At 43.1% G+C, this 21,983-nt stretch overlaps 2 protein-coding genes across 2 annotated transcripts in view; one reads left to right on the top strand and one right to left on the bottom strand.

The window, feature by feature from the left end:
• The first annotated feature begins 2,344 nt into the window (after nt 1–2,344).
• On the top strand, nt 2,345–4,526 carry NANOS1 (nanos C2HC-type zinc finger 1). Its single transcript, XM_048858250.2, has one exon. It carries the CDS (start codon nt 2,532–2,534, stop codon nt 3,468–3,470), a length of 939 nt encoding a protein of 312 aa, XP_048714207.2. The 5' UTR covers nt 2,345–2,531; the 3' UTR covers nt 3,471–4,526.
• A 5,331-nt stretch (nt 4,527–9,857) lies between these two features.
• The window catches only part of EIF3A (eukaryotic translation initiation factor 3 subunit A), a 47,625-nt gene continuing 35,499 nt past the window's right edge, over nt 9,858–21,983 (bottom strand). The window contains exons 18-22 of the mRNA XM_048858239.2: nt 21,104–21,192; nt 15,126–15,994; nt 13,308–13,482; nt 12,726–12,886; nt 9,858–11,139 (exon numbers count right to left, since the gene is read on the bottom strand). Of these exons, the coding sequence (XP_048714196.2) occupies nt 10,886–11,139; nt 12,726–12,886; nt 13,308–13,482; nt 15,126–15,994; nt 21,104–21,192 (1,548 nt within the window). The 3' untranslated portion in view covers nt 9,858–10,885. The remainder of the gene's footprint in view (nt 11,140–12,725; nt 12,887–13,307; nt 13,483–15,125; nt 15,995–21,103; nt 21,193–21,983) is intronic.

Here is a 21,983-nt window from a genome sequence, read left to right as displayed (position 1 = left end):
CCAAGTGCAAGGCTAGTACTGCTCTAACCTCTGAGCCAGACTTCGTCTCCAAGGCTCCTTTACACTGCCAGAGTGGCACAGAGCAGCCTTAGCATAAAGGAGAATCAGACACTTGAGTTATTGATATTTAATTTAGTTAATCCCAAGTATTTAAATAGCAAACAAATTCCATTCTAATCCTTATTTAATTACCAGGGAAACGTCTGTCAGCTAGGAACCAAGGTGTTGGAGGCAGCTGAAAAGAGAGATTTACCACTAAAAAGAAAACAGAACCTGCTTTGCTTAACCCAGCAGTTCTTACTATGAGCTTGAAATTAACTATATTTTTAGTTGCAGCTGCATTTCTGACCCCTCTTGCACCCATTACTTGTGTGACCCTACCGGTATGAGAAGTTAACTTCTGTGGGCCAGATTCACGCCCCCTCCCCCGCACTACTAGAACACTCCCTATATAAGGGCCTGATCCAAAGTCTGTTACATTATTAATTCAGGATTTATTTGTCTTGTAACAGCACCAGTCAAGGACCAGGACCCCCTCATACTAGACATTTTACAGACACAGAACAAAAAAGTCTTTAAGATCTTACTTACCATCATCACTGGGGGAAAAACACCTATTGATCTCAAGTGGTTCTATGCCAGACCCTAACTCCTGGCTCTCTTAGGCTTTTTTAATAGCACCCCTACACCAGCCTGATGCAGCTGGAGATTGTAAAGTAGATGCTGTGAATCTGCATATACCTTTTTTCTAGACCAGGCAGTTCCACACACTTTCAGAGCTGCACTGATTTTAGGTTCCTTAATGCACGGAAAATCACAGCTGTTTTCTGCAGATCCCATAATCTCTTCCCCCTGCAGACTTTCTTCTGCTTCAGCATATTCTGCCAGGGTCCAGGCTGGCACAAATTAAGCTCAAAGTAGATAGATAGATAAAAGTCCTAGGCTGCTTACAAAGAACTTTATTGTTCTATATTTTAACCAACTGTTATTTTTAACATGAGCTTTTTTCTTTGTTACGCTAATATTAAGAAAGGTTGGAAACTAACTAGAGCTCAGTTTTGCAAGCGATGTCTCTTCTGCAAGATGGCTATCAGCAGCAGGCAGCCAGCAAAAGGCCATTTGTAATTACATACTTTATTTTCAAAACCATTCCAGTTTCTTCATGGCCAGATGGGCTCCTGACCATCCTGAATTTGCAGAAAGCTATACTGCATAATCTGGGAGGATGAGTTTCTCAGTTCTACAAACTTCTTCTTGCCTTTGCCTGTCTTCCTTGTAGTTTATATAACACAGACACAGGCTCTAGCACTGTTTATAGGTTTTGTTTAAAAAATAGGAATGTACCTTTCAGCTGCTCAGAGACGGGGGGCCAAGAAAGGGGGGACAAAACCAGTGATCTTGAATTAAAACCAGTGTGATACTGTTGAGTTCAGGGGAATCGATCCTAGTTTGCACAAGTGTAAGTGAAGTCAGATGCTAGCTAGCTTAGGGTTTTATACTGCCACCCATCACCATAGTATCTGACTGTCTTCCATGTAAAATCAGTGGCCATAGTGGAGTCCCAGCAGGTTTCATGGAGTCTCTGGCACTTCTCCTTTTCTGGGGTAATATCTCCGTTTGTGACAGAATCAGACCCCATATTTTTCTACATTTGGAAAGCTCAGTTCGCCTCGCCAAGTACTCAGTGGGGGCTGATGTTGTATTGCTGCTCGTATCAGTATATGGGCTAGGACAATTCTGTGTGGGGGTCCTTGCGAGATGGCTTTTTGGGATGCTTTTTGTCTTGTTTTGTTTGGGAAGGTTTGTATATAGTGATACTTAGCATTTCACTACAAGGCTTTTTATATCTGAAAACCAGCAAGCGCTTTGCAAACGTTAACTCTGGCCCGGCTCCTGCGAACGTTTCTGTGCAAGAGGAGCCTGGTACTGGCTTAGAACCCCACTGAAATCAAGGGGCTCAGCACGGGTGCAAGAGTCCCCCCACGGGCAGCACAGTTCTGCAGGATCAGGGCCTCCTTAAGCCTCACACCACCCCTTTGAGATAGGCCAGTATCACTGCATCCATCTTACGGGCAATGCAGAGGACGTGAAGGACAGAAAAACACCCCAGCCCCCGCTAGGTAGGAAGAGCCATGCCTAGTGCAGTGTCCTGGCTCCAGGCAGCCACAACTTGCCATGAGGATGCTGATTTGTGCACAACATAATGTTCCGCTGCCAGTGGCGGGTGGGGAAGGGTTGGGCTGGGTTGGGCCCATCTCTGGCTACCCCATGTGACGCAGCGTGTGTGTGTGTGTGTGTGCCTGCGCGCATTCTCCGAGACACGGTCGCAGGGGGGCGGGAGGCCTCTCACCTGCTCCGAATCAAAGGCGAGGGGCGGCCCCGCCCGTGCACACACAGCCGCAGGAGAGGGAACGCCGCTCAGCGCATCAACCAATCGGCGGCCAGAGCGGTGGAGCCGGGCGGGCTGCGTTGGCTGGTGGCCAATTGCCGCGGCCCCTGGGCTGAGCCTCCTCCTCTCTCCCCTCCCCCGAATGGGGCTAGAGCCGCCGCGGCCAGCGAGCGAAGCGGCCGCCACGCAGAGCTGCGTTGGGTGCGGGCTGGTCCGGGTGCGTGCGGAGCGAGTCGCGGCTGCAGCGCGCAGGAGGAGGAGGCGGCGGCTGGGACTCGGGTCCCCCCCCCGCGGCGTGAAGCCTCCGATGGAGACGTTCCCCCCCGGCAAGCTGGAGCAGCACCAGCCCGTGGAGTTTTTGCAGGGCGCCCGCTACGGCGCCAAGAGCCACCCCGCGTACGGGAACGCGTTCAACTCCTGGAACGACTATCTGGGGCTGGCCACGCTGATCACCAAGGCCGTGGACGGGGAGAAGGGCTTCGGGACCGAGCCCCGCTCCGTGGTGGTGGCCGCCGCCGTGCAGCCGGCTCTGGAGGAGGAGGACGAGGAGGAGGAAGAGGACGAGGAGGAGGAGGAGGAAGACGCGGGCCCCCCCTATTTCGAGGGCGCCTTGCACTTGCACGACTTGGACCTGTGCAGCCACCACCACGGCGAGCGCTTCCTGGAGGAGCGGTTCGCCGACTTCAGCCCCTTCTCCGGCCGCGCCAGCCCCGCCGCGCTGGTGTTCAACTGCTCCCCGGCTCACCTGCCGCGGGACCGCTCCCCGCACGCGTGGGGCGGCGGCGGGCGGCTCCCGGCGCCCCAGAAGCCCGGCTCCCGGCTGCTCAAGCCGGAGCTGCAGGTCTGCGTCTTCTGCCGGAATAACAAAGAAGCCGTCGCCCTCTACACCACTCACATCCTCAAGGGACCCGACGGCCGGGTCTTGTGCCCGGTGCTGCGGAGATACACGTGCCCCCTCTGCGGGGCCAGTGGGGACAATGCCCACACCATCAAGTACTGCCCCCTCTCCAAAATGCAGGCCAGTGCAGCCAAGCAGCAGCTCAGAAACGCCCGGACCGCCTTGGGCAAGAAACTCCGCTAGGGGGCTGCAGCCTCCTGGCCTCGGGACTGCTCGGTTTGCTGGCGATGGATTTGTTGGGTTGGTGGCTTTTTTTGTTTTTGTTTTTTGTTTTCCCCCTTTCGACTGAGGCCGCTTCAGTAGAAAGTGACCCGGCAGCAGTTTTCTGTGTGGCCCGCAAAAAAAGACCCTTTCCCATTTTTTTTTTTAAAAGTGTCTTAAAGCGGATTGCATTTTGTTCTCTTTAACACATTAATATATTCAACGTGGGGGACTAGAATGTAAAAAGCTCCTTGGCTTATGTACTATAATGATAGTTTCTAGTTTGTATACTCAGCATCCAGGGAAGCTGGGCTCTGAAGTTAATTCTATATCATTAATTATAAATATGCAGTTTAGATGCACTGTATTTGTTTATTGTATAATATATATATCTCTAATTTTTAAAAGAGGGGTAAGATGAAATTGAATGGTAGAGAGCTCCCATGGGGGCGTTTATGTTGGTTTATTGGAGAGGAGGCATTTTTTAAAAAAATTTTTTACAGAATCTCTGAAGAAAAGGCCTCTGTACTGCTAAGCAAATGAATTTCTGTTTTTGCAGTATCCTAGCCAAACGAAGCATTGATGTTTTTAAATTTTATGTTTTAAGGGTGAGCTCGACCGGGTAGGGAGGGGAATTCTGCTGTATTTGGCTGCTCGTGGTTGTGTTTGCACTGTCCTCTAACAAAACAACGTTGTCTGTAAGTAGGTAGTACAAATTGTTAGTTACTAATGTTTGTGGGGATTTTGAGATCAGGAATGATCATATGACACTTTTCCGTGTTGGGGGAGATCCCCTTTGTGTTCACAAGTTCTTTTGTATTAATCTACGGTTCTTGTTTTTCTTCTGTTTTTTTCCCCTTCCCTTAGTCTAGAAATTAACTTTTATTCCTCTAAATTCCCTTTCCCTCCCTCCCACCCCCCAGCCAAAAATAAACACTGTCGAGATTGTAAAGCCCCATACTGGCCACAGGTGGCAATGGTGCTGTTTAAATTTGAATTTTTGTTTTCTAGAGTGAAGTAAAGGCGTCACAAATTTGACTTAAGCCTGTTCTCTCTTCTCTCCCCCCCTTATGTGCTGTTTGATCTACTATAAGGTGGTAATGTAGAGGAAGCGGCAAGGTATCTTAATGACAACCATGTTTTTGCTACCCTGTAGCTATTTATAGATTATCACTCAACACCCTTGGGTTTGTTGGACCATTTTATAGTAGCCACAATGCATTGCATCCCTGTCTAATCCATAATTAGTGGGAAGAACTTCTTGTTGCCTTCCTCTGACTTGTAGTGTGGATTCTAATAGCTACCATGCTCTTCTACTGTGAAGAACAGAAAGTGTGGATGTAGGAAGGAGCCCTAGTTTGGTTGGTTGTTTTATTTAATGGGAAAGCTGCTTGAGGGCTCTTGCAAGAAATCATTTATAAACAAATGAGAATACGCCCCCTGCTGCTTTCTCTGTGCAAGACTTCTTTGAAACTACCTCAGGGCTGTGCTGAGGTACTGTTTACAATGGGGGTCATAGCTAGAAAATAGTTGTTCTCTACTACAGAACAAGGCTAAACTATATTTTGACTTGCGTACTGTAGTCTTAGATTGGGCAACGTGATCCAAAAGGTTAAAGTTAAAATCTGCTCGGGATGGGAGTTTAATCTCAGCAGAGCAAATTTAGATTCCTCCAAGCAAAGCATTTTCCCCTTCACTACTTACAAGCTAAAAGAATAGGGGAAAGACTTACTAATGTTCCATGCAGTGAATCCCTCTCTTCTTTTAGTAATATACTTTGCACACTTCATTTCTCTTATGTAGGTAGAGAGTTGATGAAGCTCTAGAGTATTGCAGAGCATAACTGCATGTATGTGGCTTAGACAGGCTAATTTTCCAGTTGCAACTGGATGGCATATAAGATTATTTTAAGGCTGCATGCCATCTTGTATGACAGAATGCTATCAGGACAGTTATGTAAAAATATTTACATTCTGAAATACTCAGTACATATGAACAACTTTCTAAAATTCTTAAAAGCTAGGAAGCTCTTGTTTCTAATAGTAGTGTAGTCTGCTAATTCTTCACTTAACTCCAAAGCTAGTGTTGGGTTTGTTTCATTAAAGGGAGACTCTCATTAAGTATAAAGTTAAAATCAATACAACTTATTTAACAATATGCTGTTTATACTTTTCTCACTCTGGATATCCATTCATATACTGTTTTGGCTCATAGATACATCCCTATTTATCTCAAAGCTGTACTTACAGACCCTCCAAACTGCTTGTTTGCTGTGGGATTTCACAGATCTTTGTAAGAGCACCTCCTCTGTAGAACTTACACTGGCCTATGAGAATTTGCATTCATATGTAGGTGAGAATTTAATAAACTGAGTTGTAATGCAAAAACTTTGCTTACAATAGCAGATATGACCAGGGGCCTGCACCTTCTAAGAGGCTACACACTAGTGTAAATTGATAGACCAGTTCACTGTACAAACTTGTCCATAACAATTTTACTGGAATATCAGGATTACCCACTCTTCAATGTCCATTTAAATTTGGGTATTACTTAGCATGCATTTCATGTGGAAATTGAGTACACAGATTAAGTCTTGATACACTACCTCCAATGCTAGAATCTAAGATAGTCTTTATTCTATAGGAAGAATGAATTCTTATGTCTGAGAACTGGGTGTCTCCTTAATGTTCTTACTACCTACATGCCCAGTGAATGTTGTAACTTATCAGTATTTCCTTCAGCAATGTTTTATCCATCAAGGTTAGTGCAAGTTACCTACTGCACTGGTGTAAACATTAAAGGGAGCAAAAAGACCATATGAAAAGTGTTCTTAGTTTTACCCATCCCACATACAGGGAATGTAGGGCAATACTGTCAAATGTGTAGGCAGAGGTGCCTACAAGGTGCTAGCATGACATAGTGTGGTATCTAGAACAAGCTGCTTTATGCCAACAAGTGTTAGCATGACTGGAATCTTTCAAGGAATTAAAATAAGCTCCCTCTTAGTGGAGCCATTGCTTTGCAAATTCCTCCTCCCTGAAGAGAAAAATCAGGTGACTGTGACCTAACCACCTCTACAGGTACATACCAGTTCTTGACACTTTACTCATCCTGCAGCACACATAAGCCTGGTAGTTGAAGGGGCCAGAATTGCTTGAAGAACCCACCACATGTAGAAACAACAGGAGTACTTGTGGCACCTTAGACTAACAAATGCATGTACTAGCTTGCCATAGTAATTAGATTGAACTCACAATGTTAGGGTCAATGGTTTAAGATTAAGATATTTCCTCTTATGAGCATGATATTACTTTTTATAAAAAGGTCTGTTTCATGTAAAATAACTCCCTTTGAAACTAATTTTATTTTAAAAAAAAGTGTGGTTTAAACTTAAGACTAAACTTCTAAAATCTAACTTAATTGTCTTTCCAAAAAGGTATTTTTTTCACCTTGGCCACTCATAGTATTTCCATGCTCCAAGCACCATCCTCAGGTCGCTAATGAGGCTGGGAAACCACTTTTTTTAAAACAAATTATCCAGTGAAAAAGCTTATTCCACTAGATTAAGTCTAGATACACTACAGCCAATGCTAGAATCTAAGATAATCTTTATTCTATATGAGAATTTATTCTTCCTGTCTGAGAACTGGGTGTTTCCTTACTGTCTTCATGCCCAGTGAATGATGTTGTAACTTATCAGTTTCCCTCAGCAAGTGGCTTTATTTAGATTTATTAAATTACCTATAAATACCTGAATAAATAGTAATCTAAACCCTAGGAATCACAGGAGGGTTAAGCAAAGAGCTAGTCTTAAGAATTGCTTCCTTTGTCTTATAAAAGTAGTGGGGCGGGGGGGTACAGAAGCAATTTTCACACAAATGGAAATGCATTTAAAATGACAATCTTAAGATGGCTCATGTCACAGAGGGATTTATACAAGATGACTAGTAAGCTAGCCTGACAGCTGTATCACAGTAACATTTTACAGGGATGCTTGTACAGCCAAGCATCTGTGAAGTGTATTGCAACAGCAGGATGACATAGTCCTGTAGTAGCAGTGCATTACTGAGGTGTAAGATTCAAATTAAGCTTAAATTTTAGCTTTTGTTTTAAAAGTTCACATAATTTAGCTGTATCTTTTTAATGCACTGGTAAATCTTGTCTAGATGTAGGGGGAATGTTTTACATTATCTGCAACCCAAGCATTCCACTACTACAAAAGTAGCCTACTTTCCAATTTAAGTGAAAAGCAGAGTAAACAAAGTGATAGCATTCTCCCTGCTGGCTAGATGTTTCACCACAGACTCAGAAAATATGTATCCGCAGTACTTCACTATCAAGTGATCCATAAATGTTCCTCTAATACATGCCTTCTTTGGTGATATATATTAAACCTCTGTAACTTGCAAATCCAAGATGACTCACAATACACAGGGAATTAATAAACACACAGCTAGCAGTGCATGTATTGATACTTACAGGCAACAGAAGTGTGGGACATAATGCAAAATCAGATTTAAAAAAAAATTCTGATTACATCTCACCTCACTCTCTTCTCACACAAATTAAGATGAAGTAATTTAAGAGTGACCTGCAACTATAGAACAAATTGTATACACCCCTAAAAATGAACAAGCTGAACTTACATTCTGTAGCAGTTCAATTGATAATTTACAAAAATGAGGGTTAATTATGAAAGTGAATCAGTACAGTAGCTTTTAATTTGCATTAAACAACTTGATGGTCACAGTTAGGGTTTTTTAAATGTCCAATTATGTATTAATGCATAGTCACATCATCAGAAGCTGTTGGGGAGGTTTCAGCAATTGGAGCTGGTCATTTGTAGCTTTTCAAACCTGGAGAGGTATGGCAGGTACATCAGAGGATATTTCTACTAAAATGATCAGTAAACTTTAACATTTACAGTTGCCACCTTTAAGTTTCAGAGTTAACAGGCCACTGAGATGAGTGGCATCAGTTCACGTCTCTGACTCCTTTAGGTTGTGCACAGACCTGAAGACATTGTGCCTGTGTGTACTTGATGTTCTCAAAGTTGTGTCAAGGACTTAAATTTTTTTTAAATGTAAACTTCAGATTCTGGAATTGAGTTCTGCTGCCAAGGGAAGGATTCCATGGTGGCAGAATCTTAGAAAAGAGAGTCATGACTATACATATCATGTACCCCAAACAAGTATAGTTTTACTCAGAAAAAGGGAAAAATAATTGATTTGTATAGTCCTTTTTCAGACTAGGAGTGCACTTTCGGGACAACTGCAAGTATCAAGAGACTGTCCAATGAGTACTTGTGGGTAGTATACTATGTTATCACAGACATGGGTCCTATGGGGCCACATGCAGCCCCTGGCCCCTCCCCTGCTGTTCCGCCTCCCCCACAGCACAACGCTCTGGGCAGCAGGGCTGTGAGCTCCTGGAGCAGCGCAGTTGCAGAGCCTGGCCTGACCCGGCGTTCGACTGCCTGTCCTGGTGCAGCCGTGCCGCCAGCCACCGGTGCTCCAGGCAGTGTGGTAAGGAGGCAGGGGAGTTTGGTGGGTGGTCAGGGCAGTCAGAGGGTGGGAAATAGGGGGATTGAATGGGGGCAGGAGTCCCAGGGGGGCTGTCAGGAACAAGAGGAGGGGTTGGGTGGTCAGGGGACAGAGAGAAAGCGTGGTTGGATGGGGCAGAGTTCCTTGGGGGGGGGTCAGAATGGAGTTGGGGGGTTGGATGGGGCAGCAGGGGGCAGTTAGGGGTGGGGGGTCTGGGGTCAGTCAGGGAGAAGGGGTGGATGGATGGGGCAGGAGTACCGGGGGGCCATCAGGGGATGAGAAGTGGGGGGGACAGATAGGGGGTAGGGGCCAGGCCACACCTGGCTGTTTAGGGAGGCACAGCCTCCCCTCCATACAATTTTGGAAACACCATGCGTCCCTGAGGCCAAAAAGTTTGCCTGCCCCAGTCTAGTTCCATCTCTCACAGAATAAGAGGATACAGAGGTAGTCCAGAGTATTGCTTTGCTAAGCAGCATACAAATGTTGCTTTAAAGCGATTGCTATGGCCAAGCCAGGAGCAGAGCTGATGGACTCCAAAGACACTCCCATCCAACCCTCAAAGGAAGACGGCTGTGGAGGTGAAGGTTTTTCATGGAGGATGCAGGAGAAGGGACAAGAGAAGGAGCACAATAACTTAAGTTCATGTTTGCCATAAATGAATCATCCCATTTCCCAGTCAGAAAACCATACAAGAGGCAAGTTTCTTTCTCTTTCATTTGGGACAGAAAAGAGTAGATATGGAGGAAGGGAATAAGTTAAGCAGCTTGCCTTTTTCATATAAAAATACATCAGTAATGTTAATTAAAAAGTCAATACACAATAGAAGCTAATTCTATAAGTTTATTTTTCATTGAAGAGAAACACAGCAGCAAGTTCTGTGTTGGCTTCAATAAGACCAGATAGTTAATGATTAACATTGTTACTGCACCCCAAAATTGAAGTCAGTCAACACAGCCATTACTACAAAGCACTTGTTGAAAAGGAAAGCATTTACCCTGAAGACAAAGTTGGGGAAAAAAATCTGAATTCCTCCAAAACCACACATTTTAAATATGACAATATTTATAAATGCTTGAAAGGCATGAATTATCCAGTAATGGAAAAAGCAGTTATGCTATTGGCAAAACAAAATACTCAGCAGTATGTTGACCATAACGCTTGAGTTTTAAAAGTCTAATGATGTTTTGTTTCACACTGCAGCAATATTCCTTATTAGAAGGACTGCAAAATGGTTTCATATGCATTCAAGTAAAATCATAGAAAATATCCCAGTGTAGCTAATGTTCAGAATGTTTATTGTAATTTAAATTTAAACAACTTACTGAGTTCAGATGACACTAAAATACCTCACAGAAATCTCTTGCCCTCAAAAATACCTCAGTAGGTGAGGGGTTTTTTTATAGTTCATCTTGGCCAATTATGGAAATTAATCCAGCTCCATCTTTTCAATAATGTGACCATTTTATGTGAGATTTTTCAACTGCATGTTCTGTGATAAATCATACCCCATTCCAAATTCAGAATTTTTTTAAAAGGTCAGTCTGTTTTAGTTTGAGAGATAAGTGGTGCTCAAGATAGCTATAAAGTTCACATTTCTATTTTAGCAACAAGTGATCCGTGAAATATGCAACATTTGTATTTTCAGAAACCGGCATTCAATTTCCAACCTTCTGCTGCTAGTTTTGTGCATGATCAATCTATATATGAGTAAGTAATACAGGCTCATGCTTTCATGTTCTCAAAACATTTGTCAAAGAATACCAATTCTGAATGTTTATAAGCACAAATATAATAATCTGTGGATTTGATCAAATCAACTCTAAAACACCTGTTAAACTGTGTTTAGGTTTTGACTTAACGTCGTACAGTGGTCCATCCATCTTCATCTGTTTCATTTTTAGCGCGACGAAGAGATTCTCGTTCTTTTTCAGTTCTCCAGGACCCCTTCTCGCTCTCTGCATCTCTCTCCCTATCTTTTGAAATAGGAGGAGCAGCAGCAGCAGGAACAGGAGTAGGAGCAGGAGCAGGAGCTGGAGCAGCTCGCCGGGTAGTTTCATGTTCTTCCCCACGTTCTTCTTTTCTCTCATCACCACGCCGCCATGAACTTGCTAAAAATGTGCAAGATCATTAGAAACCACTTTTTTTGTATTACTACAGTCCCTTACAGGAGTTTAAATCAACAAGCCCAGCTCTGATAGTATAATTAAATGGTTCTCGAACTTTGCCATACTGGAACCACTGCTCCCATGTAGCAATACAGCAAAATGGTGGTGACACCCAGGGTCAGAGCCCATGGTTTAATTTTACAGTATTGTAATGAAAGCTTGTCAAGTGACTTATTTTTTCAGTCGCTCAGAACTAGCCTTAATCTGGCTAGAGCTCTGTTTAATGTACATAATAAACTCACTGTTTATGTAGCTAAAAAACAACAAAATAAAAAATTATTAGGCCATAAGTACCAAATCTTGAGACAACTTAAAATATCTGGCTAGAAAACAGTTGGGTTTCATAACAAAATGAATCCTAAAAACTGAAACCCCCCGAATTTTATGTAAATGGGGAGAAGGTTTTAGGTATACCTGGTCTTAAAAAAAAAAAAAAAAACGCAAATTCTATCCGCTTGTAGGCAAAGTTAAAAGTAGCAGAAGTTTCACTGGGTTAACACCACCTCATCCTGCACATAAGAGTGCTCTGGAATGCTAAACTGTATAGGAAACTATTTATTTCACAGTAAAGATAAGAAGTTGAAGAAAATAATCAGTTTTGCAATAACGCGGAAGCTAAATGGAAGACACTTTCAAATACCAAGCTTAACAGTATAAAAAAATCTCAGCTGAAAACCAGTTCCCCCTCCTTTCACTTGTCAGGAGGTCTTGCATTGCATTTTCTGCTCCATTTTATCAATGAGGACCAGATTCAGGGCAGCATCCCTATTCTGGATTGAAACAAAGGGGACATAAGCACATACACATACACTATGGATGGCTGTAATGAGGACATGTACTCATGTGGTGAGGCAGTTGTGGATTCAAATCCCGCCTCTGAATCCACATCTCCAACTCTCTCTTTGGCTCAATTAATATTTAAGTATTTCTACAAAACGGAATTGCTTCACTAGGACAGATTAAGAGCAACTCATGCCACAACAGCTTGTAATCCAGTGGTTAGAATGCTCACATGGGTGAAGACATGACTTCAAGTCTCTGCTCCTGAATGGGGATTTAAACCTGGGTCTCCAGCATCCCAGGCAAATACCCTAACCACTGGGCTAAAGAGTGTAAAGGGGGATGGACTGACAGAGTGTGGCCCTAGCCAACACAATCGGGTCAAATTCGTGAATAGCTTCAGGTCAGCCAATGGTGCATGTTTTGGTGAATAAACTATTTGCCCCAAACATTTCACCCAGCACTCCAAGTGACAATCTTAATAGTCTCATTCTTTCATTTCTGATCTATATCTCAAATGCCAAGAATCTACTGGAATAATTTTTTTTTTTTTAAATAAGATTTAGGGCTAGATTCACATTTACACCAAGGCTCCTTTCCTTTCTACCACACTGACAGGGGGGACTGACAGTAAAAGGGACCTTAACTGGGTATATATGTATACCCATGGCCAGAGCGATGTAAAGGGGCCACACTATAAATGATCCCCGGTGATAAATATTTAAACTGATAAGGGTAAACAAACATACTTTCTTCACGGTCTGTTCTGATCGAAGGTCCTCTTCTATCTCTATCATCACCACGCCGATCTCTCATGTCACGACCACCTCTGTCCCATTCATCTCTACGACTTGAATCTCTCCAGCTGGAAGCTTCCTCAGCTGGTCCTCTTCTCCAGGCAGCCTCATCCCTTTTGCCATTTAAAAATAAGACTAAGCCTTTATCTGGCTTCTGCTGCAGTGAACCCAGCAGCGTTAAAAAGGGCAAGTTATTTAAAACAGACGGTTTCAATGTGACGATGTACCAGGCACACAGGGCACCATTTATGAGAAAAATTTATTGGCGTGTTTAAAGTTAAGATCTTTCATTTTAGTGAAACCTAAGATCAATGCTCAATCTTGACTAAGAAAAGGAATGCAATAATATTTAAAAGTGAGCAGTAAAACATTTTGTGGCTGCTTCTGGGAACAATTAGGGTTTTCTTCGCAATCTGAAAAATCATTATAATTTGTTTATTGCTTTAAAGATGTGACTAATTTCATGAAAGAGGAAAAAAGCTGATGGCTTTTACAAAACTCCTATCACTATTGTTACCAACAGAAAAATCAAACCTTGGACGTCTGAAGCGATCATCCCGATCAAGGTCACGTTCTTTGTCAATCTCACGATCCTTTTCGTTCTCATCACAATCTTTATCTCTATCCAACTCACGGTCTTCTGAAGGTCTGGAGTCTCGCGGGGGTCCCCAGCTGTCTTCACGAGCTTTCTCTCGTTCTCTCCATCCGCCTGTTAGTAACAAACGGAATCAAATTATTTTCTGACTAAACTCGGAGTGGTCAAGAGAGAGAGGTTTACTTGCCTTTACAGTAACTGTGATTCCGCTTCAAGTTTTTGTCCATTTGGCTCCCACCTCGAGTGGGATCCACAAAGACTCGAAGAACCACCTATGTTTAATGTAAGTCAGGTGCCTCATTCACGTGAAGAAACCCATACTCCCCATAGTAGTTCAGCAAAGGGCTGAACAAATCTGTATTTTTTAGGGCATGTCTTCACTGGCAGCACTTTGACGTGGCTGTGAAAAAGACACCTCTGTGAGGGGAGTAGCTCCCAGTGCTGGTGCACTGTCTGTACTGGCACGTCACCTCGCTGAAACTTGCAGCGCTCGGGGGGTGTTTTTTCACACCCCTGAGTGAGAAAGTTGCAGAGCTGTAAAGTGCCAGTGTAGACAAGCCCTTAGTCAGTTCAAACAGTTTATGGAATGCCAAACATCTCAGAGGGCTCATTGACACAAATGTCAAACTAAACACTAAATAACAGGGCATTAGTATAACCTCAAACAGCCAAGGCTTCCTCAGCCCTGTCTACAAGGAAAAAAGATTTTAAACACGCTGAACTTCAGAAATCATCATTAATTTGGGGATCATGGCGCCTACTTTTAAAATTTGAATTACTATTTCAAATAAGATCTATTTGCCCAATGCCTCTGGCGATACCACTCAGTGATCTATGATTCTCAGTTGCATGTATTAGTAATACTCCTCTATTACACATTGTTCATCCTGTCTTTCTTCTGGAGGGAGAAAGGAAAAGCTTTTGGAGGGTGGCACTGGGGTTTATTTACTTATGATCATGTTGGAATTGGATTTCAGAATTATTACATTACTTGTTTAAATGTTTCCATTTAACATCTGTGCTTTTTCTTAATTACAACTTTAAAAAAGTGACCAGAAGATAATAAAAGTATTGGCAAGACAGTCAACAGTTCAGACCTCGCTAAGCATTACAGGAAATCAGAAAACAACTGTTATAGCCATTATCAGCTAAGACTTCAAATAACTGAGTGAAAATATTTTTTGCACGCTATAAATAAAAAGATGCACAAAACCACAGAGGTACTACAGTCCAACTTCTTGGCAGATTAATTCCAAATTCTCTTTAAAAGAGGCTGATCTCTGCGACAGTTTAAAAAGTAAAGGGAGCCAAAGCTGCATTAGTCCAGTAAAAAGCTGATTCTGCCCCATGAGGCCATTAAGTTTTTAGTTCACAAGACAAGTGAATTCCCAGCATTAATATTTGACCTTTAAATATCTGCTACAGAAGCAACAAACATTTATTTTTTAAAAAAAATCAATAAAATGAAAATGATCATTTAAAATGAGAGGAGCATATAAATTAGCCAGATTGATCCAGCCATTTGCAACAGAAAATTAATAGACTCATACTAATTCCTCGTTTGAATTAGAGCATACCTTTCAGAAACACACCTAATCTTGATTTAAAGATAATACACACAACTGGATCCAGTTATTTCTGCTATCTCAAGTATCTGATACTTAATATACATCTTACTAAACTCAGCAAATTTCATTTTTGGAAGAGGGATAGAATTATGAAAAAATCCATATAGTTTAATTACAAAATTATGTTACCTGGTTTACCAAATGGTCTCCAAGGACCAGGTCTTGAATCATCACCACGCCTGGGCCCTCTGTCATCATCCCCACCACGCCATGGACCCCTGTCATCATCACGTCTTGAGAGTCGATCCTCATCTGCACTACGCCAGGGGCCTCTGTCCTCATCTCGCCTGGAAATTCTGTCGTCATCCAGGCCCCGCCTAGGTCCCCTGTCGTCATCTGCAATGCGCCAACTCCCCCTGTCGTCATCCAGGCCCCGCCTGGGTCCCCTGTCGTCATCCAGGCCCCGCCTGGGTCCCCTGTTGTCATCTGCAGTGCGCCAACTCCCCCTGTCCTCATCCAGCCCGCGCCTGGGCCCCCTGTCCTCATCCAGCCCGCGCCAACTCCCCCTGTCCTCATCCAGCCCGCGCCTGGGCCCCCTGTCCTCATCCAGCCCGCGCCTGGGCCCCCTGTCCTCATCCAGCCCGCGCCTGGGCCCCCTGTCCTCATCCAGCCCGCGCCTGGGCCCCCTGTCCTCATCCAGCCCGCGCCTGGGCCCCCTGTCCTCATCCAGCCCGCGCCTGGGCCCCCTGTCCTCATCTGCAGTGCGCCAACTCCCTCTGTCCTGATCCACACCCTGCGCGGGTTCCCCATTCTCCTCCTGCCTGGGTTCCCCGTCCTCGTCCACACCCCGTCTGGGTTCCCCGTTCACGCCCCGCTTGGGTTCCCTGTCCTCGTCCCGCCTAAGTTCCCCGTCCTTGTCCACATCTCGCTTGGGGGCTCTGTCTTCATTTGCTTCCCGGGAAGAAGGCTCTTTCTCTTCAGCACCACCACGTCTAAGTAGATCATCTCCTCTTCGGAAAGGTCTTTCATCATCACGCCCTTCTCCACGGCGCCATTCCCTATTAAACCACATGACAAGAATGAAAAGTGAAGAAAGGTTTATGTATTAGAGCAGTGGGTCCACCTTTGGCCCTTGAAGATGCACGTTACGAAGAAAGCATGCAATTGATTGCAAGTTGAAAATACGTTCCCCAACCAGTCCCCTTGCTATTTCTAACTGGAAGTGTCTGAATCAGCCTCATCACTGTCAGAAGGAGGTAGGAGGTATCACCTCCCCTGTTGCCCCAGGAAATGCTCTGAGTAGCTTCCAGGCTTCAGCTGCTCCCCTGATGAACTGCAAAGGGAATAAGTCTGGCTGCTTCACTGCCTCTTCCCTGCTGATTTGTGGGAATCCAAGAAGAGCAGGAAAAGAATCTGAGGGACTCTGCCAGAGTCTAAGGCAAAGATCCCAAATCTGTGGGGCACACCCCCCTAGGGGAGTGCCAAAGAATGTTGGGGGGGGGGGAGACAGGCGGCTCCCTTACCCCATGCCGCATTCCCCGCCCCCATCATCCCAGAGCCGCGGCCCCGCTCCAGGCCCCGGCTCTGGGGTGGGGGCACGAGGTAAAAAGTTTGGGGACCACTAGTTTAAGGGAATGACTGTTAAAGGATGGCTCCCATCTCTTCCTCCCGGCCTCACAGTGCAGTCCAGAAGTTGGTAACCAACAATCAGGTACAGGTCCATCACAGCAGCCTTTGGATGCTTTAACTGTCAACAGTCCTGTAGGAATCATAATCCAACTTGGAATGGTCAGAGGACAATGCGCTCCTGCCTCTCATCCTCCTCACCCTCTGCGCTAGGTGGCTGCAAGTAGGGAGGTACAGGATATTGACAGACTGACTATGCCCTCTGGGGACTCCCCCATTCTGAAGTGAGGCAAAGGAAGTACAACAATGGCAGAATCTGCCCCATAATACTGATTGTGGCTCCCTGATCTTCTGAAATATGTTTGGTCCACAAAAGCTGAAAAGATTGGATACCGCCTGGATATGAGTGTGAGCTTTCTACCTCATCATTACTCAAGACATATTGTTTATTTTAATGCTTCACCAAGTGCTCTATATACATTTGGCCTGTGTACTACATCTCTTCATTCACAACAGCACTGACTACAGAAAGGATGGCATCCATTTTACATATTTACACAAGTCACAAGCCATGGTTCTGTCAAGAGGTGAAGGTTTCTCCCCATTTTAGGAAATTAATTACCATAAAACATCTTCACTATTTGTGGGGAATGTGGGACAGTTTATTATGAAGATGGAGGGTGGTGTCTCCTTTTTTAGGAATTACGAGTCAAGGTGTTAACCTGGATTTGAATTTCTCATGAATTTGAAAAGAAATGAAACAGTAGAAATGTACATTATTGGACCACTTAGAGGTAAACTACAAAGATTTGGTTAAAAAAATTAATGTAGGATTCCAACAAGAAGGGAAGAGTATGTAGCTGTTAATTTGACACAACCCGTACCTCAACAATCTTGAGAAATCTGAGCTACATCTTCCTGTTTCTTCTTCCAGAATGAGGGAGAGTATAATTACCTTTAATTCACAATGAGACAGCAATTCTATTCTAGACTCCTATGTGCACTCGAATTGGAGAATTCTCTTTCAAGCTAAAGTTTTTCCTACTCAGTCTCTGGTGAAAGTCTCTGATTCTATGAAAGGTGACTGTTTAGGAACACTATCAAAATTAGCTGTATTGGTGCTCTAAGAAGTGTTTAAATTGACAGAAGTTGTGACATCTATAACCACAGCAAAATAAAGTCTACAACTCAGATTCCTCAAGATCTTAAGAAGGTAATTGTAAAATACTGTGCCAGTTACTTCTGCTAATCTTTGTACCTTCATGATTGTGAAATAATTTTTCAGATGGAAAGAAAAGTCAGGTGATAGGTACCAATTAGGGGAAACTGGGAGCTCATTCAACTCTGAATGTGGCTCTCTACTAAAATTCCCTTTGAAATTAAATATGTTTATTGAAGTTAGAAAATGAATTGTAATCTCAGTCAAACATACTACCATAGAGGGAATGACATGCACACTTGTGTGAGACTAATATGCAGAATGTTCTATAGGGGGATAACTTTTTGCAACAAAAACGAATGATCAGAAAAGATTATTATTCAGTTCATTACAGAATGGCAGTAGCCACTCCACACTCAAGACTGCAACCCAATTTCCATGATAAGGTTTGTGCGGCTTAAAGTATGACTGGTTTCAGAGTAACAGCCGTGTTAGTCTGTATTCGCAAAAAGAAAAGGAGTATTTGTGGCACCTTAGAGACTAACCAATTTATTTGAGCATGAGCTTTCGTGAGCTACAGCTCACTTCATCGGATGCATACTGTGGAAACTGCAGAAGACACTATATACACAGAGACCATGAAACAACACCTCCTCCCACCCCACTCTCCTGCTGGTAATAGCTTATCTAAAGTGATCATCAAGTTGGGCCATTTCCCAAGTATGATTGATGCCTTTGCAATTCAGGTAGAATTTTTCTACCAAGTTCATGCTAATCAAAAGGGGGGAGATCTGGTATTAGGATCTCTTAACTCTTTCCCAATCCTGGTGGATGATAATAGTTTGAGAATTCTTATGCTCACTCATAACTCAAAAAGTACATAAGATACACACATGAAATAGACGTCAGGTCTTTTTTCCCATTATCAGAAGCACGTGAAACAAACTATTTGGGGCTCCTCTGGGGAGCAATATGAGTCATGCAAAAGCAATGGATCACCATCACTGATGTTTTTTAAGAACAAGTTAGCCAAACATCTATCAAGGATGGTCTAGATATACTTATTCCTGCTTTGGCAAAGGGGAAAAACACTAGAGGACTTATTGAGGTCCTGTCCAGACCTACATTTCTATGGTATTATTTCAGCTATCACCCCCTCTGATGAATTCCAGGGTCTTCCTCTGGTCCCCCTCAGGAATTAGACGTGCTTGTTGTGAACAATCTCTATGGATTTTTCCCTAAAATGGGTGATGTGGAAACAGACACTCCTGTTGAGGATGCATTCTAGTGCAACTGCCATCCTTCTAAGGCCAATCTACGTTTTTGATGGACAGGTAATATTTTATATAATGTTTTTAGGGGTGATAAGTTCCTCACTCTGACACACACTGCACAGCCTCTATTCAGGAATAAACTTATTTTCCTTGGCTGTTTTGGCACATTGCAGATATTATCTGGAAGATTACCAATTTTGTTGCCCGGATTCTAAGAGATTTATGCTTTCTTTTGTTTCTTATGTTCACCATCTTCCTTGTACTGGTGAAGGTTGCCTCTCCATTGACTAGACCACAGGTTCTCAACCTGGGATTTGCAAACACATCCAGCATGTGTTAGGACTACCCTCTCTTTCTTTATGGCTAGGGAGGGGAATCTGCAATTTTTTTCCTGTTGTAACACAGGGTCAGGGTCCAGAAAAAGTTGAGGACAATTGGAACAAATTGACAGCTAAGATGACCACCCTGAAGTCCTGGGTAATCAGTGGGAGGCCTGCCTGCACTCTACAAGTAGTTCCACGATTACGGACTCTCATATGGCTCTCGGCATTTGAGTGATTAACAACATGGTGTCAAGTGAAAAGTCTACGTTTGCAAGACAGTCTCTGAATTTCTTTACCTTTACTAGTGTCCATGGGATGATTCCATCATGACACCATTTGTGCAAGGAGCTGTAGGCATAAACTAAATGTGTGTTCCTGCTGCTGCTATGTGTTCTGCCCTCTATATCACTGCCTCTGCCACTTAATTCACAAATAGATTTCTGAACATTTTATTCAGTTACAGTCAAATCTACATTACCACACTAGAGTCCAATATAAATTAACACACTCCTTGTACACCCAGACTACCACTAAAACCAATGAGACTTTTGGGTGTACAAAGAATACAGGACCCCTACCCTTCATTTCAAGCTATGTCAGAAAGTATTATGGCTAGATTTGATTTTAGTTACTCTCTTGGGACAAATTAAAAGAACTGATCAAGAGAACGTTCACTACCCTTGCATATTGGCCTGTACTGATTTTGATTCCTCTCTCAACATTTTAACTGCATGGAAGAGAAAGAGAAAAGTTCTAACAGATGCATAGAGCTCCCGAAGACCTATATTTCTCCTTCTATGCAGTTAGTCATTCTCAAAATCCTAAAATATTCAGACCCAGGATACGCATTTTAGCCAGGGGTTCTCAAACTGGGTGGTCGGGACCCCTCAGGGGGTCGCAAGGTTATTACATGGGGGGTCGTGAGCTGTCAGTCTCCACCCCAAACCCCGCTTTGCCTCCAGCACTTATTATGGTGTTAAAATATAAAAAGTGTTTTTAATTTATAAGGGGGTGGGGGTCGCTTCCTATGTGAAAGGAGTCACCAGTACAAAAGTTTGAGCAACTACTGATTTTAGCAAAAGAACAGCCTCCAAATACTGAGTCCTTAAACTCTCCCTTTTCAGTTTGTTTCCCTTCTCAATTCATGACATTTCTTTAGATGTTAGTTTCAGCTTGCAGCATACATTTTCAGCTTCTGTAAATTATCCTCGAGTTTGAATCAAGGGTTTGGGAATTTTTGTTTTAGTTCTTTGGTATCTCTCTCAATTCCTTAATGGAAAATTCCTAATATGATAGGTCATCACAAAGCCTATAACTAGTCACTCTCTTTCCCTCATTTTGAACTCTGCACCAAATCATTTAAGTAGGGATTATGGTTGATTAGGCTGCAGATTTAGCAAAGGAAAAACCATGTAAGCAGCTGCTGGTTTATTAGATGTTTGGTGGCATCAGCTGGATTTAATGTAAAGGTTTAAATAAACCAGGAAGTTTAATTGTATTCAATGTTCTAGATAAAAGGATGCGTAGATAAAAGTATGATAGAGTCTGGATGGGTGTTTATCTTACCACAAGTCCCCTCTTCCCCATTTGCATTTTTAAATAGCTATACTCCTTCTGTCTTACTTTGGAATACTTACAAAGGAGTTTAAAAAAATCCTTGAGGATAACTTTCAAAGATACAAATGCTGGACATAATAGAGGCAAAGGCTACTCAGACTGACAACAGGAAGAGTGCCCACAAATTGTGGATCCAACAGCCAAGATGCTTGATTTCCCTCTACTTACCTCTCTGGTGGTGCTCGTCTCCATTCTGATTCTGGCTCAGCGGTTCGTCTCCAGGTGCTGTCAGAATCTCTATCACCCCAACGAGATTCCTATATTCACCACAGGTAAACAACAGCATCAGCTTTGGGAGCACAAAAATACAGAACTTCTAATATTTGCAATCCATTCACTTAACACCATGCTCTGGCACCAATTAATCTGATGTTCTCTACAATGTAACACTTGAATAACTGTAAATTGGCTGAGCTAAGGAACAGACCTATCAGATAATACAAGTAATATTTCTTTAAAGTTTAAATTCTATATTAATAAAACAAAAAGTTGACTAGAGTTAATTAAGTACATGAGCAATGTTGTAGTGTGACTTTAAGCAGCAGCTAGGTTTTATAGCTAAGAAATATATTAGTACTCAATCTACAAAGACATGTTAAAGGAATGTACTATCATAAACAGCAGACGACATCCAATCACTTCAATCCAACTTCTTAAAAGGTGTTCATTTATTACATGATATGATCCACTATAAGTAAAACCTTATACAATAATGACAAGTTTCAGAGTAGCAGCCGTGTTAGTCTGTATCCACAAAAAGAAAAGGAGGACTTGTGGCACCTTAGAGACTAACAAATTTGAGCAAAAGCTTTCGTGAGCTACAGCTTGAATAAAGACTGGGAGTGGATGGGTCATTACACAAAGTAAAAACTATTTCCTCATGTTTATTCCCGCCGCCCCCGTTCCTCAGACATTCTTGTCAGCTGCTGGAAATGTCCCACCTTGATTATCACTACAAAAGGTCCCCCCCCCGGCCCCCACGCTGGTAATAGCTCATCTTACCTGATCACTCTTGTTACAGTGTGTATGGTAACACCCATTGTTTCAT

This window comes from Caretta caretta, chromosome 7, assembly GCF_965140235.1.
Source record: "Caretta caretta isolate rCarCar2 chromosome 7, rCarCar1.hap1, whole genome shotgun sequence".
Taxonomy (NCBI): domain Eukaryota; kingdom Metazoa; phylum Chordata; order Testudines; family Cheloniidae; genus Caretta; species Caretta caretta.
Note: the sequence above shows the minus strand (reverse complement) of the source record. Positions and strands in the feature narration are given on the sequence as shown.

Bases quoted from the DNA above. Each gene is read 5' to 3' on its own strand.
- NANOS1 (XM_048858250.2), top strand. From the start codon at position 2,532: ATGGGGCTAGAGCCGCCGCGGCCAGCGAGCGAAGCGGCCGCCACGCAG.